This window comes from Notolepis coatsorum, assembly GCF_963971535.1.
Source record: "Notolepis coatsorum genome assembly, chromosome: 10".
Classification (NCBI taxonomy): Eukaryota; Metazoa; Chordata; class Actinopteri; order Aulopiformes; family Paralepididae; genus Notolepis; species Notolepis coatsorum.
The window spans coordinates 130,395,971-130,411,555 of record NC_140174.1 but is presented as its reverse complement, the minus strand read 5'-3'; the positions used below and the strand labels follow the sequence as shown (position 1 = coordinate 130,411,555).

The window sequence follows — 15,585 nt, the reverse complement described above, 5'->3', positions numbered from 1 at the left end:
TGGCAGTCGGATGCTCTCTGCTGTGGAGCCAGACTGCCACCATTCCAGATTCCACAGGGTGAATAAAACCAAGACAGATGCAGATAAAAAAACACAAGCCAACGTTTTACCTACTTTGCCACGTTATCGAATACAAAAGGGTTAACCCTTTCACTGCCACACACACACAATAGAAGGTTAACCCTTTCACTGCTGCACGACAAAGGGTTAACCCTTTCACTAAAACACTGCAGAAGGTTAACCCTTTCACTACCACACTACAGACGGTTAACTGTGCCGCAAACAAACGTACCTCTGGTTTACTCTGCGTTTGTCATCACTCCCAAAATCCTGCAAGACAGAAAAATAGGGGGAAGATCATTAATTTCATCACACAGAGCTGTTTAATGTTGTTGGCATCATTGCTGACCCACATAATGACCCTCCGCCAACTATCTAGAGTAAGGATTTAGACTTGCCTATATGTCCACTAATTATAAACCTTGATGAATTAATTAGTAAAGTGGACAACAAGGTAGATGTGAGGGCTGGTCCAGTACTGCGCGCTTCTCAGTGCCAATTGACCTGTCTCAAACCCTGCCCCTTTTCTTGATCCTCCAATCACAACTGTCGCTTACCTCGGACAAACCAAGTTTGTCCGAGGTAAGCGACAGTTGTGATTGGAGGATCAAGAAAAGGGGCAGGGTTTTGAGACAGGTCCATTACCATCACGCACCTGAGAGGAGTTTCCAATCAGCTCGGCGGGAGCACTCTTATACTGGGTTTGCTGATCATTTCTGTGTCGGGTCGTTTTGTCACCACGTACTCTACTGCTGTTCCCTCTCTTGTTCCTTCAGTGCGCCCCTTGGAGGTTGTTGCTGTGTTCTCTCTCTGCCTCCGTGGACCCATGCCTCGTTTTCCCACTTCGACCTTGCTTCTGGTGAGTTTTTTGGAGGACTATTTTTCTATGAATTGATATCCTCGTTTTTGCCCTGGACTCACGGCCTTCGTCTGTTACTGGACTCTGCCTGTGTGTTTCCTCAAACACTGAATTGTTTGTTTTGTTACTGGACTCTGCCTGTGTGTTTCCTCAAACACTGAATTGTTTGTTTTGTTACTGGACTCTGCCTGTGTGTTTCCTCAAACACTGAAGAATTAGTTTTGTTACTGGACTCTGCCTGTGTTTCCTCAAACACTGAAGAATTGTTTGTTTTGTTACTGGTCTCTGCCTGTTATATTCTATGTTTTGGAACTAATGACATTCTCCGTTTCTATTTTCCCCGCGAGTGGAATAGCATGAAGCTGCAGAGCCGCAGAGTCAACTCTGCTAAGGGCAGTGCTGCAGAGCCGCAGAGTCAACTCCGCTTAGGGCAGTGCTGCAGAGCCCAACTTGGCTAAAGGACATTCCCCTCAAGAGGATTAACATTGTGGTTGCACATTCTGTTTTGTGAAAATAAATACGCCCTTCGGTTTTGGCTAACTCTGAACTACCTGTCTGTGTCGTGCTGTTGGGGTTGTTTACAAACCATAACAGTAGATGCTCTAAGACATAGGTGTCAAACTCATGGCCCGCGGGCCAAATGCGGCCGGCCACGTCATTTGATGTGGCCCCCCAAGAGCGCTGGTAAAAAATTTTTTTTTAACATTAATCTTGGGTTAAAAAATAGCGGCGTTAAAATAATTGTGGGTTAATGCGTTAATAAAGCTTTGACAGCCTTAGTTATTACACATTCTTACACATACATGTGTGTTGAACATCTGAGGTATTGATGAAGTAACAAAAGGAAAAAAGCCAAAAGCACTTACTCCTCAGACATTCTTTGACAATTTTACAGCCCAAAATACAAAAAAGATCCAGGCGGAATAGGTAACAAAGGGTTGAAGAAATATTGTCTGAACTGTCCGATGCAAGCTGGCTGTGTGACATAACCGAGCATCTCGCTCAATTGAATAAGAAGCTGTAGGGACGCAAACAAGTCCCACCCAAAACTTGACCAATATAGTTGTGAACTGAGACAACCCTTATTTTGTTATTTTTGAGTACAGTTAGAGTTGTGTGTTCATGCAGACACATAATAGCAATTTCATTACAAATTGAAAATGGGGGACCCTGATGTAAACAAGTCGAAAGTCTTTCTCTGGTCTGCATCCCCTTAACAATTGTGTGTATTGAGCTGTACTGTACCCATTCTGCAATCTGTTAATTAAACTAATCTTCCATTAGTTGGATGTATGGCCTCTGCAAGGTTGTGTGCAGCCATTTGTTTTTGTAACATCTGCTACATCTGTCCCACGCATTCTTTGCAGCTCACAGTTGTTAGTTCTGCCCCTCTTGACTGTGACAAAAAGGTTTTGAACAAACTTAATGTCATAGCTTGTATTTGATGATATTCTTCTTTGTTATTTACTTGAATGGTTTGATCATTGATTGATGGAGTAATATGGGGTTCTGATAAACTAAAATTATTTGTTAAAATAACATAAGCTAACATATATTTTTACATCTATGCAAATGCATATGCAATATGTATAACTTGAATAAGTAATAAATACAGAAACAACATGTTTAACAATATGTAAATGAGTAGCTACATTTATTTTACATTACATTAACATTTATACGGTCTTTGGCCCTTTGAGGGCAACCATAATGCTGATGTGGCCCTCTGTGAAAATGAGTTTGACACCCCTGCTCTAAGAGATATATAAGAGCCTTAATAAAAAGTACATTAGGTAGTTTAGTGAATGAAACAAAATACCAACAAGAGTTGCTGATATTGTGCTGTACACAATATATTATTTATTATTATGAATGAGTTGGTATTATTATTAGCTCATTGGACGCCGACAACGCTTATGTGTTTGTCCGACAACCGTTGAACGCCAACCACGTATATATTATTTGATCATTATTTATTTTATTCGATATTTCTATTCATTACAGGCCCACTGACTCTCTGTGTAAAAGTGCAATACCGGCCGCATCACGCTAGAGGGTGGTATCGAGCACCTTTTCTACCCTTGTATCTTTCTCTGTGGGACGGCCCCAGGTCTCAGGTTTCATTTTCCCTTGTTGTTCGAGCCGAACGGTTGTCCCGGCTGGTCCTGGAATGGTTGTGGTGAATTATGCCGTTGAGCAGATGAATGAATTCTTTTATTTTGAATGTTTACACATACAAATAAATAAACATAAACAAAGATAAAACAAACTAACAAAAAAATCAACAATCAACATAAACCGTTCCCGAAATGGACATTGGATCTACCAGATGGCCATCAAGAAATTGGAATATTCTTTTTAGATTACTCCCGGCCACAGGTAAGGGCGATTTGACGTCCATTCTAGCTTGATCCTGCAATGCTTTTACACCGATCGGGCTGATAACCGTTTTTAGTGTTCAATGCGAATGCCATTACTGACAATCAAATAATCCGAAACTACCCCCCCCCCCCCTTTCATGCATTCATGATGGAACATAATACTTATAATGTGGATTTGATTCCGGAACAATAGCGGGTTCAGGAAGGAAACGGCAACGTCTATAATGTAATCAACGTATACTGCCTCAACAGGTGGCACGGTGGTGTAGTGGTTAACACTGTCGCCTCACAGCAAGAAGGTCCAGGGTTCGATTCCCGCTTGGGGACCAGGTTTCCATGATGCCAGGTACCCAGGTGGGGTATCTCCCAGGCCTTTCTGTGTGGAGTTTGCATGTTCTCCCCGTGCTCGCAAGGGTTTCCCCCCCGATAAGATAAACCCAATGGGAAAACATGCACAGCAACAGATCGTTAACGCTGTGGCGTCCTTGACGAAGACGGGCAGGAGCACTTGGATTGGTCCCCGGGCGCGGCCCTCGCCGACGTCTGTCTGCTCCCGGCTGCCCTTGGGGGGAAGGACGACGGGATGGGTTAAGCGCAGAGACTAATCGCATCGGCGATCCTACAAAAAACAATGCATGCGTGTGTGTTCCGGTGTGTGTGTGCTAACCGTGTGTGCTAACCGCTAACATTGAGGATAATTGCATGCCAATTAAAGACCTCTGAACAGGTCCTGCATTATTATTATTTTTTTTTTAATCTTTTTCCCCCTCCTTTTTCCTCCCCCCCCCCGTTTTTCTCCCATCCCAATGTTAGTCGTTATGCCAATTCCCAATCCCCTTCCTGGTTGCTGCGCACCTACCCCCCACAGTCGGTCTGGGAGAGTGGAGGCTATCGCGTGCTTCCTCCGACACACGTGTAGCCAATCAACCGCTTCTTTTCACCTGGCAGCGCGGACTCTCACTGAGAGGGTGTAACGTGTGGAAGGATCACACTATCCCCCTTAGATCTTTTCCTCGCTGAGCAGGCGCCCCGACCGAACTGTAGGAGTCGCTGTTTTACAACGACCAGGACCCACCCACCAGCTTTCCCACCCCTAACACTGCCAATTGTGTTAGTATGAACGACCAGCCAAGCTGGTAGCAATGCTGAGAGCTGGGCTCGAACCCAGCGTCTCCTGCATTGGTGGCGAGCGCCTTGCCCACTACACCACCTAGCCGCCGTGCATTATTATTATTATTATTACAACTAAGCATTTCATGAATTACCCTAGACCTCTCTAAAACCATACTTATATTCACCACGGTATAACACGGGAACGTATGGATGGAAAAATTATCTCTTTTTTGCATCTTGACCGGAAGAAACTCAATGTCAAATGACTATAGTATTGCATCCATGGCTATAATATAGAATATAGATTTAGCTCTACAAACAAGGTGACTAACTCCCATCGTTTACAGCTTGGGCCTAAAAGAAAAAAAAATTGTTTCCGGTTGCCGACCGACCCTGCCGATTTAGGTGCGACCCATTATTTATTTTATGAGTTTTTTTTTTGTAATAAAAGATTATTATTATTATAATTTTTTTTTTACAATAAAGTTTCATAGAAATCTTAGTCAAACCTTTAGTATTATGGATATTAAACATGCTGGCAGAGTACATGCATCCATGTTATTGTGAAAATTTTAATTAAATAAAGAAATTCCCTATCCATAGTCGCCGTGGGAAAGAATAAAATAAAAAAATAAAATAAAATAAAATAAATTCCCTACCTACCCATGGCCTTAACTGACAACCAACAGGAAACAAACAATATTTTCTTTTATGCCCTGGCAGTAGCTACCACAGGATAAGGATAATAGGGGGCGGCTAGGTGGTGCAGTGGGCAAGGCGCTCACCACCAATGCAGGAGATGCTGGGTTCGAACCCAGCTCTCCACATTGCTATCAGCTTGGCTGGTCGTTCACACTAATACATTTGGCAGTATTAGGGGGTGGGAAGCTGATGGGTGGGGATCGGACGTTGTGGTCAGCGACTCCTACAGATCGGTCGGTGCGCCTGCGCAGCAGAATCAGGAAGCGACGGGGGCGGCGTGCCCTCCCACGCAGACCCCCGCCGCTGAGAGATTGCGCTGTGCAGGTGAAAAGATGCGACGGCTGCCTCCTCAAGTACCGGAGGGGACTCGTGCAATGTATGGCTTCGTCCACATTACAGCCGGCTTGTGGGAGGCATGGCCTAACAGCGTTCGAGACAGAGGAGGGTAGAATTGGACGATACGAAATTGGGATGGGAGAAAAATAGAAAATGGGAGAAAAAGTAGATAAAAAAAAGGATAAGGATAATAGCTGGCAGCCAATGAGTTAGTAGTAGTAGTATTGTTGTTATTATTATTATTATTATTATTATTATTATTATTATTATTATTATTATTATTATTATTATTATTATTATTATTATTATTAACATCATCATCATCATCATTATTGATGATAATAATAATGATCATAATAATTATTATTATTATCAATATTATTATCATCATCATTTATTATCATTATTATTATTATTATTATCATCATACTAATTATTATTACTATTATTATTATTACTATTATTATTATTATTATTATTATTATTACTATTACTATTATTATTATTATTATTATTATTATTATTATTATTATTATTATTATTATTATTATTATTATTATTATTATTATTATTATTATTATTATTATTATTATTATTATTATTATTATTATTATTATTATTAGTGTGGGTGACCTGGCGAAGCCAGGTTGCAACCCACACTATACATATCTATACTCTTTTTATTTATTTATTTATTTATTCCACCGATTTTGACAACACACTCGTGCCAGAGCGTTCGCGCCCCATACACGTGAAAGGTATCAAAACGAGCGGCTTGCTCCAACTCGATACGCTATTCGAACTCGTAAAGTTTCACCGCACCGTCTGGCTACGAATCGACTTTAAACGGTAAAATTTCGGAAATACAGTGCAATTTAGAGTTTCAAACACTTTGCAACACGTAAGCGTTCGCGCACCATACACGTGAAAGGTATCAAAACGAGCGGCTTGCCTATGGCAACTGCGGTCTTCGAACCCGTAAAAGTTTCACCGCACCGTCTGGCTACGAATCGACTTTAAACGGTAAAATTTCGGTCCCATTGGGAATGCATTGCATTTTAGAGTGTAGCAGCTGAAATAATCTTTTTCCCCCTACCTTGGGTGAATTGCGAGTGTGATCTCAATTTTGGACGTAGAAATAAAACAAACACATCAAAACGATGACACGGCTGTCATCCCGCTCAGAAAAGAAAAATTTATGGAATTGGACATTTCTATCTCAACTGACGACCATTTGTTTGAAGGTTCTCCTCCCCATTGACCGCCATGCAATCGCCCTCTAGAAATCAATTTTTTCACACAATTTTTTAGCCTTCTGTTCCGATCGCCGAAGGAGTGCCACAATATCGCACAAATGCCACAATCTCGCGCACAACCCTTCGCCTACTCATTGTAGTGCTCTTGTGCGAGTCACAACGCTTCATCTCTTATAGTTTTCTTTTAATCAATGTGACAATGCAGTCATGCATCTGCCTCCATAGAAATGCATTGGATAGAAAATATGCAAGTCATAGTGATTGCTTCACCTGTGTGGCTCATGGCTCACTCATGATTGGTTCAGCTGTGTGGCTCGTGGCTGAGCTGCCAATGACCTCATCCACTTTAACCCATCATTGCCCATCACTGTGTTGCAGTACTGAATTGCTGGACAGCGCCCTCTGTCTTGTGGGTTGTGTCATTGTACTCAGTAGGGATATCCTCTTTCATTTTTCATTGGTCCATGTTGACCACCTTTCATTGGTCGATGTTGACCACTCCCCCGATCCTTAGACCACGCCCCCTTAGGCCACACCCCCTCAGTGTATCTCTTGAACCGTTTGTCGTAGAGACTTGCGGATTGTGCCATTGGTCGATGTTGACCACCTTTCATTGGTCGATGTTGACCACTCCCCCGATCCTTAGACCACGCCCCCTTAGGCCACACCCCCTCAGTGTATCTCTTGAACCGTTTGTCGTAGAGACTTGCGGATTGTGCCATTGTACTCAGTAGGGATATCCTCTTTCATTTTTCATTGGTCCATGTTGACCCCCTTTCATTGGTCGATGTTGACCACTCCCCCGATCCTTAGACCACGCCCCCTTAGGCCACACCCCCTCAGTGTATCTCTTGAACCGTTTGTCGTAGAGACTTGCGGATTGTGCCATTGTACTCGGTGTAATAGTGTAATAGTGTGTAATAGTGTGTAATAGTGTAATTGTGTAATAGTGTAATAGTGTAATAGTGTGTAATAGTGTGTAATAGTGTAATATTGTGTAATAGTGTAATAGTGTGTAATAGTGTAATAGTGTAATAGTGTGTAATAGTGTAATAGTTTAATAGTGTAATAGTGTGTAATAGTGTAATAGTGTGATAGTGTGTAATAGTGTAATAGTGTAATAGTGTAATAGTGTAATAGTGTGTAATAGTGTAATAGTGTAATAGTGTGTAATAGTGTAATAGTGTAATAGTGTGTAATAGTGTAATAGTGTAATAGTGTGTAATAGTGTAATAGTGTGTAATAGTGTAATAGTGTAATAGTGTAATAGTGTGTAATAGTGTAATAGTGTAATAGTGTAATAGTGTGTAATAGTGTAATAGTGTAATAGTGTAATAGTGTAATAGTGTGTAATAGTGTAATAGTGTAATAGTGTGTAATAGTGTAATAGTGTGTAATAGTGTAATAGTGTAATAGTGTGTAATAGTGTAATAGTGTGTAATAGTGTAATAGTGTGTAATAGTGTAATAGTGTGTAATAGTGTAATAGTGTGTAATAGTGTAATAGTGTGTAATAGTGTAATAGTGTAATAGTGTGTAATAGTGTAATAGTGTGTAATAGTGTAATAGTGTAATAGTGTGTAATAGTGTAATAGTGTAATAGTGTAATAGTGTAATAGTGTAATAGTGTGTAATAGTGTAATAGTGTAATAGTGTAATAGTGTGTAATAGTGTAATAGTGTGTAATAGTGTAATAGTGTAATAGTGTAATAGTGTGTAATAGTGTAATAGTGTGTAATAGTGTAATAGCGTGTAATAGTGTGTAATAGTGTAATAGTGCAATAGTGTGTAATAGTGTAATAGTGTTATAGTGTGTAATAGTGTAATAGTGTAATAGTGTGTAATAGTGTAATAGTGTGTAATAGTGTGTAATAGTGTGTAATAGTGTAATAGTGTGTAATAGTGTAATAGTGTGTAATAGTGTGTAATAGTGTGTAATAGTGTGTAATAGTGTAATATTGTGTAATAGTGTAATAGTGTTGCGGGTTGTGTCATTGCACTCAGTAGGGATATCCTCTTTGATTGGTCTATGTTGACCACTCCCCCGATCCTTAGGCCGCGCCCCCTTTTTGTATCCTTTGAACCGTTTGTCATAGAGACTCGCGCGAGACCCTCTCCCCCGTTGGCCGGCGGTGCACAGGCGTCACCCACACTTTCACAATTTCCCCCGCGCGGAATTGTCTAGTTATTATTATTATTATTATTATTATTATTATTATTATTATTATTATTATTATTATTATCATTATCATCACTATTATTATTATTGTTATTATCATTATAGTATGTGATATTATACTGTACACCAAAACTAAAATAGTGTTGGGATTACAGTTTGGATCACACTTACGGTGATCAATGATACAACAACAATACATTCCCTGGCTAACATCCAAGTTGGCTTTAAGAGCATAGGCTACAGTCTAAAAACAGTCACCACTCAGGGAATAAAAATATCAGAGTTAATAAGTTGTGAAGCAGTTCCATGACCTATAGACCAAACAAAAGCATTGTAATAAATGTCACCATGAGAGCCACGTGACGGTGACACCTCCATAAATGTTCACCTACATTCTTCACTGAAAGAGGGCAGAGTGGCAGCACTGCACAGTGAGAATGGGGCCACTAAAGTTTCACCACAAAGCATTCATTGTGTAACTTGGGGACAGAGTGGTAAAAGGTCAACATTAGCCCACGGGATGAGCAGGCAAAGTCAGGGATAACTTGGCTGGAGGAGTTAGTTAACCCTAGTTAAACCTGGAGGTTTATATCAATAGATCACAGATGTGACGCAACATTAGGCCTCCCTCTCACTCCTGGTTCAAAATCCCATATACCTCAGACTGATATTTAGAAGAGGAGAAAAAGAAAAAGAAAACAGTTGATTTTGCGTGTAGCAGTAGAAACGTCTGTGCCCCACCGGAAAGGATGAGTACATTTAGCCTATATTGTTTTAGCAACATTTAAGTAAAGCATTTCAATAAAAATAATGCATTGAAATACTTTCTTTTTTTTATCCACTTTTTCTCCTCCTATTTTTCTTGTATTTTTCTCCCATCCGAATTTAGTTGTTATGCCAATTCCCCCCTCCCCTTCCTGGTCGTTGCGTGCATTTGCCCCCTACTTGCCGGTCTAGGGAGCCCTGAAGTCTATCACATGCTTCCTCCGATACATAGGAGACAGCCAGCAGCCTCTTTTCACCTGGCAGCGAGGACTCTTATTGGGTGAGTGTAACGCGTGGGAGGGCACACTACCTCACCCAGATCGGCAGATCCCTTCCTCGCTGTGCAGGCGCCCTGACCGACCTGTAGGAGTTGCTGTTTACAATGACCAGATTACCACCACCCACCGGCTTCCCTCCCGCTGACACTGCCAATTGTGCCAGTATGACGACCGGCCAAGCCGGAGGCACCGCTGACAGCTGGATTCGATACCAGTATATCTGCGGTGGTAGACAGACGCTTAGTCCGCTGCGCTACCCGGCCGCCTGCATTGAAATACTTTCTTTAGTGAATGTCTTAGTTGGGGGGGGACAATACTCTACAACTAGCAAAGTAGTTTGGTGTTTAGGCAATAGGGAGGTGTAGTGGTTATTATGTCATTGCTGTTTCCCGCGTGGTCCACCCCTCTTGAAATCGCAATGTATTTTCAATGGACACATTTCTAAATCGTCTCGTTTAAAACAAATAAAGCATGAACATTGGCATGGTGTACCTTTCTGTGTGAATTCATCCACAATCTATAGCTCAACATGAAACAATTCGCAATTAATCGTAAAGGTAGCAAAATAACAACGTTTATGTTTTCATTCACTGACGAACTACACAGGAGCTTCACTCCGGCGCTGCTGACTGACGTCACCACAGCGTAGACTCCTGGCTGTATTAGGCGACAGCACTGAACAACGGGCGTTCTACTGGTAAGTGTAGTTATTTTTTTACGACAAATTAAACAACCTTAACTAACTTTATTTCAACCAAAGATGCTTAACTCATTCAGTTCCAGGGATTAGACGGGTCCCGTTGTAGCAATGTCACACTTTAAAGATAGGAGTGCGTCACCTTGTTTGTAGAGGTATATATATATTCTATATTATAGCTAGGATACAATACTATGGCCCATTTGACATCAACTATCTATTGTTCAATATGTGAAAAACTATTTATTTTTTCATCCATACGTTCCAGTGTTATACCGTGGTGAATATAAGTATAGTTCTAGAGTGGTCTGGGGTCATTCCCGAAAGGCTGAGTTATAGCCTTATACGTGGATTCTACTATAAGCGTTGCCGTTTCTTCTTGCCTGGACACGCTACTATTCCCAAACCAAATGTATATAGGTATTATGTTTCATCATGAATGCATGAAAGGGGGGGGGGGGGTCGTTTCTGATTATTTGAACACTAAAAACACTGATCAGCTGGATCAGTATAATAACATTGCACAATCAAGCTAGAATTTACATCAGATAGTCCCTACCTGTGATCGGGAGTATTCCAAAAATAATATTCCAATTGTTTGATCGCCATAAGGTCCATCCGCCATTTGGTCCACGACATAACCCACCACAACATATGGATCGGGGGCATTTGACGCGCTTCAATGCAACCGGGAGAACCGCTCGACTTGCCCGACCCAGAAAACTGCGCCTGTGACATTTGAGTGTAACACAGGGCAAGATATAAGGTTTCAAAGGGTGCTCGAATCGATACCGCCGTCTAGCTGGATGAGGCCGGTATTGCACTTTGGTGATCTCAGACTCATTCCCTCTATGGTAACACCAAGGTCCCTGGATGAATAATGAATACAAATATTGAATAAAAGAATAAACTACCAAAACCTGAGATATATCGGGTCTGGCAGCCAACGCATGGCGAGTTAACCCGACTTATCTCGGGTTTGGCAATTAAAGAGTTAAACAATAATGTTAGTGATAGAAGGGAACTCATTTTGTGCAAAAATGGAAAGCTTGACAATGTTCATGAGGCAGAATTATTGCAATAGCCGATAATATATTTTCCCAATGATAAATCCCTATACGGGTGAACCGTGCGGGAAACTAAAGTGACGTCAGACTACACCTCCCAGTCCCTATACATTATTGTTTGAGCATTTTTGGTTGAAATAAAGTTAGTTATAACGTTTTTAATTAGTCATTAAAAAAGAACTACACTTACCAGTAGAACGCCTGTCGTTCAGTGCTGTCGCCTAATACAGCCAGGAGTCTACACTACTAAAGTGAGTGTAGTTCCTCAGTGAACGAAAACATAAACGTTATTATTTAGCTACTTTTACGATTAATTGCAAATTTTTTCATGTTGAGCTATACAGTTTTTTGTGGATTGTGGATGAATACACACAGAAAGGTGCACCATGCCAATGTTCATGCTTTATTTGTTTTAAACGAGACGATTTAGAAATGGGTCCATTGGAAACACATGGCAATTTATTTTTTTTATCCACTTTTTCTCCTCATTTTCTATTTTTCTCCCATGCCAATTTCGTATTTCCAATTCTTCCCTCCCCTGTCTTGAACGTTGCTAGACTATGCCTCCCACTGGTCGGCTGTAGTGAGGATAGAAGCCTTGCATCACGTGTCCCCTCCGGTACACGAGGAGGCAGCCTGTCGCATCTTTTCACCGCAGCAGCTCAAACTCTCAGTGGCGAGGAGCAACGAGTGGGAGGTTCACGCTGCCCCCGATACTTCCTGTTTCCGCCGCACCGGCGTCACCCAACCGACCTGTAGGAGTCGCTGTCCACAACGTCCAATCCCCACCCACCGGCTTTCCCACCCTCTAACACTGCCAATTGTGTTAGTATGACGGCCGGCCAAGCCGGTAGCAACGCAGAGAGCTGGGCTCGATACCAGCAGCTCCTGCGTTAGTGGCGAGCGTCTTGCCCACTGTGCCACTCAACCGCCAAAACATGGCAATTTCAAGGAGGGTGGACCGCGCGGGAAACACCAATGACGTAACCACTACACCTCCATAGGGTAAAAACGTTCGGGCCGCTAGCTCAGCAACAAACCCAGGCAAGCAGAGAGAGAGAGAATCCTGCCTACAAGCAGGGAGAACAATGCTTTAGCTCTTCTTTTGAGCTTTACTGTCAGCAGTATTTCCTGAACCACATTTGCCTAATGTTAAATTTTGAACCAGGGGGGCATAACGACAAGGTCTGTTGTCTCATTATCTGCACATTCCTGGTTGCCATTACAGTACATTTGGTGCTGCACCAAAAGACAAAGTTCTGATGATTCATAGATGTTCCTTTCATCTTTCAGCGACTTCGGGTTCCTGAGAAGCTCTATACAAATAAAATGAATTATTATTATCTATTTTCAACAAATGCAATCAAAATCGTGACTGGAATAATTCATACGACTGACTACTACATAATGCATATACAGCACTAGTCAGGGGGGGGGGGGGGGGGGCAGAGATGATCCTAATCAAAAAAATTCATGTAAATAAAATGTAGGAGAACAGTGATATAGTCTCTCTGGATAGAATTCACAGTGTTGTACTGTAGTGTTGAAGTGTTTTCAGACAGGCTTTAGTAGACCGTCAATAGAAATCCTATAGTCGCCCAGTTTTTCAGTCACTACGAGTGAAATAACAGTAACACAGAGAGAAACCTGCCAGAAGCAGCGAGCAAATGAGCAATGGATAGAAACATGAGAATCTCACCTCTGGGAACAGAATCAGAGCAAACTGTCCACAGGGAGAGTGAAGCAGACAAGAGACTGTAACAAATGCGTCAATCCCATTGTGAGAAGACCGCTCTATAGGCTTTGTCATGTAGGGGGAAATAACCCCACAGTCACACTAATAATCGACATCTAACACACTTTATCCTAAATCCATCTCATTTTATTGCACCTTCTCTTTCCATTCTCTTCTTCGTTTCTCCCTTCTCACCCCCCCCCCCCCCTTCTCTACAGCAGTACACCCTCCTCCACCCACCCCTCATGTGAGCATGACATCATAGCTGCAGCAGACTCAAGTGTGTGAGGTTTGTCTGTTCCATCCACCTCAGTGAGGTGCCAGACCACATTGACTCTCGCAGAAGTACAATGAGTTATGGGAACAGGCTGCTCGTCGAGCAAACACAACTCTATCACGACTGTCCCAGGCTCTAGTCGCACAGAAACACTGGTCGCACTGTAACAGAATGGTAATAGTAATAGTATAGTAGTAACTACACTACAGCCTACATTGTACACTGCTAGGCGCTACTATACTACACATTTACCACCCTGTGTGGGTTACACACCCTAATGAAGTGAAACAAAAAGCACCACTGCCTGTGGTCTAGCTGTGGTTTTGTTGTTGCACAGGAATAAATCCATGTACCAGCACTGCTCTCAAGCCTCATTCTTCAATGCGGTCATAGAGGGTGGAAGTGAAGTGAACTCCCCTAGTCTCTTGTGAGGAGTTAGCACCCCCTACTGGTAGGGAAGCTGCCAGTGTGCTGCTCTGTCTGAGCTGAAACTAACAGGGGGGAAATGATCAGTTTATGATAACAGTTGGGGACATGAGGACAGTTTGGGGGATATTGTTGTTTTTAGCGACAAGGTGTTCACACAGATTACATCACCAAGGGCAGGCTGGTATAAGGTATATGAGTAGTATGAGCAAGAGTCCAGACCTAGTCTCTTTCCCAGTCTGGAAATCGCAGAACCTTCCCTTTCCTTGCTGATGATGGATCAAGGCAGGAGTGAGTCAGGACAAGCACACACACACACACACACACATACACACACCACACACAAAATAAAAAGCTACTGGCTGGATCTATGTGCAGTGCACACAGACACCATTATATTACATCGGTAGACGGAGCAGCTTAGTCTATAGCTGTAACTAGTGAGCTGAACCAAAATGCTGGTTTTAATGAGCAATTAACAGTGGATTAATAATTGCAACAGCATTGACCTAGCCACGAGTGTTGATGATATGCCCATTCAAATTGAATAATGCAGTGACAAGAAAAAGACCAACAAACGTAATGTTCCATCATTCATATGTCTGTCAATCATCATCATCATCATCATCATCAATAACTGTTACAGTAGCTTCTACATGTGCTAGCTTATATTGTTGGTCCTTCTTGATCACTAGTCCAAAGCAGCACCAACAAGCAAGACTGTTAAAACTTGCCTCTCCAGTATTTCAACAATATCACAATTAGATAACTTGGCCAATCTAATTTAATAATGGTTTTTCATATGGTTTTCATCTGAACCAATAATATCAGCCGGCCAAGCTAGCTATAGCCACCAAACGTTAGCTAACATAAGTTGGTTGAAAATGCTAGCTAGCAAGCTTAGCTTTATTATTCAGCAGCAGCAGCAGCAGCAGGCCTATAGCTCTAGCACCATCTCCCACATCATCCTCGATGTTTCCAAGAGTGCTTCCTCCTCGTCCCTGAGCATCTTTCTACCCACCCCGTCCAACTGAACCTACCTCCCCTCCAGCGGTCGTGGTGGTGCTGGCGGTGGATGCGGCGCTGCCGGGGGTCGGAGAGCGCTGCAGCGTAACCAGCGCCATGGCTGCTGGAGGAAGCAGAGGATGCTGCTGCACCGCTAGCTGCTCGCTGCTACAAGACACAGATGATGGAGAGCTGCTTTCCGGAGGCTGAACTGTCTCTATGTGAGGGAAGTTGTTGTATCCATCCTCCTCCCTGCTGCCTCTACTCCTCCAGACTCAGTCAGACCCCAAATTCCAAGACACAGTCAGCATCCCACACACTACTGTCTACATCAAACATAATCAAAGGGATCTCGATAGGTGCCCCGGAGGAATGAATGAATGAATGAAAACTTTATTTAACAGATTGCAGAATGGGTACAATACAGTACGGCTCAATACACACAATTGT

General features: G+C 42.2%; 1 protein-coding gene across 1 annotated transcript in view; it reads right to left on the bottom strand.

Annotated features, from left to right (window-relative positions):
* Positions 1 to 15,319, bottom strand: part of ssh1a (slingshot protein phosphatase 1a) — a 142,041-nt gene extending 126,722 nt beyond the window's left edge. The window contains exons 1-2 of the mRNA XM_084322420.1: positions 15,171 to 15,319; positions 293 to 330 (exon numbers count right to left, since the gene is read on the bottom strand). Coding sequence (XP_084178546.1) covers positions 293 to 330; positions 15,171 to 15,254 — 122 coding nt within the window. The 5' untranslated portion in view covers positions 15,255 to 15,319. The remainder of the gene's footprint in view (positions 1 to 292; positions 331 to 15,170) is intronic.
* Positions 15,320 to 15,585: the final 266 nt, after the last annotated feature.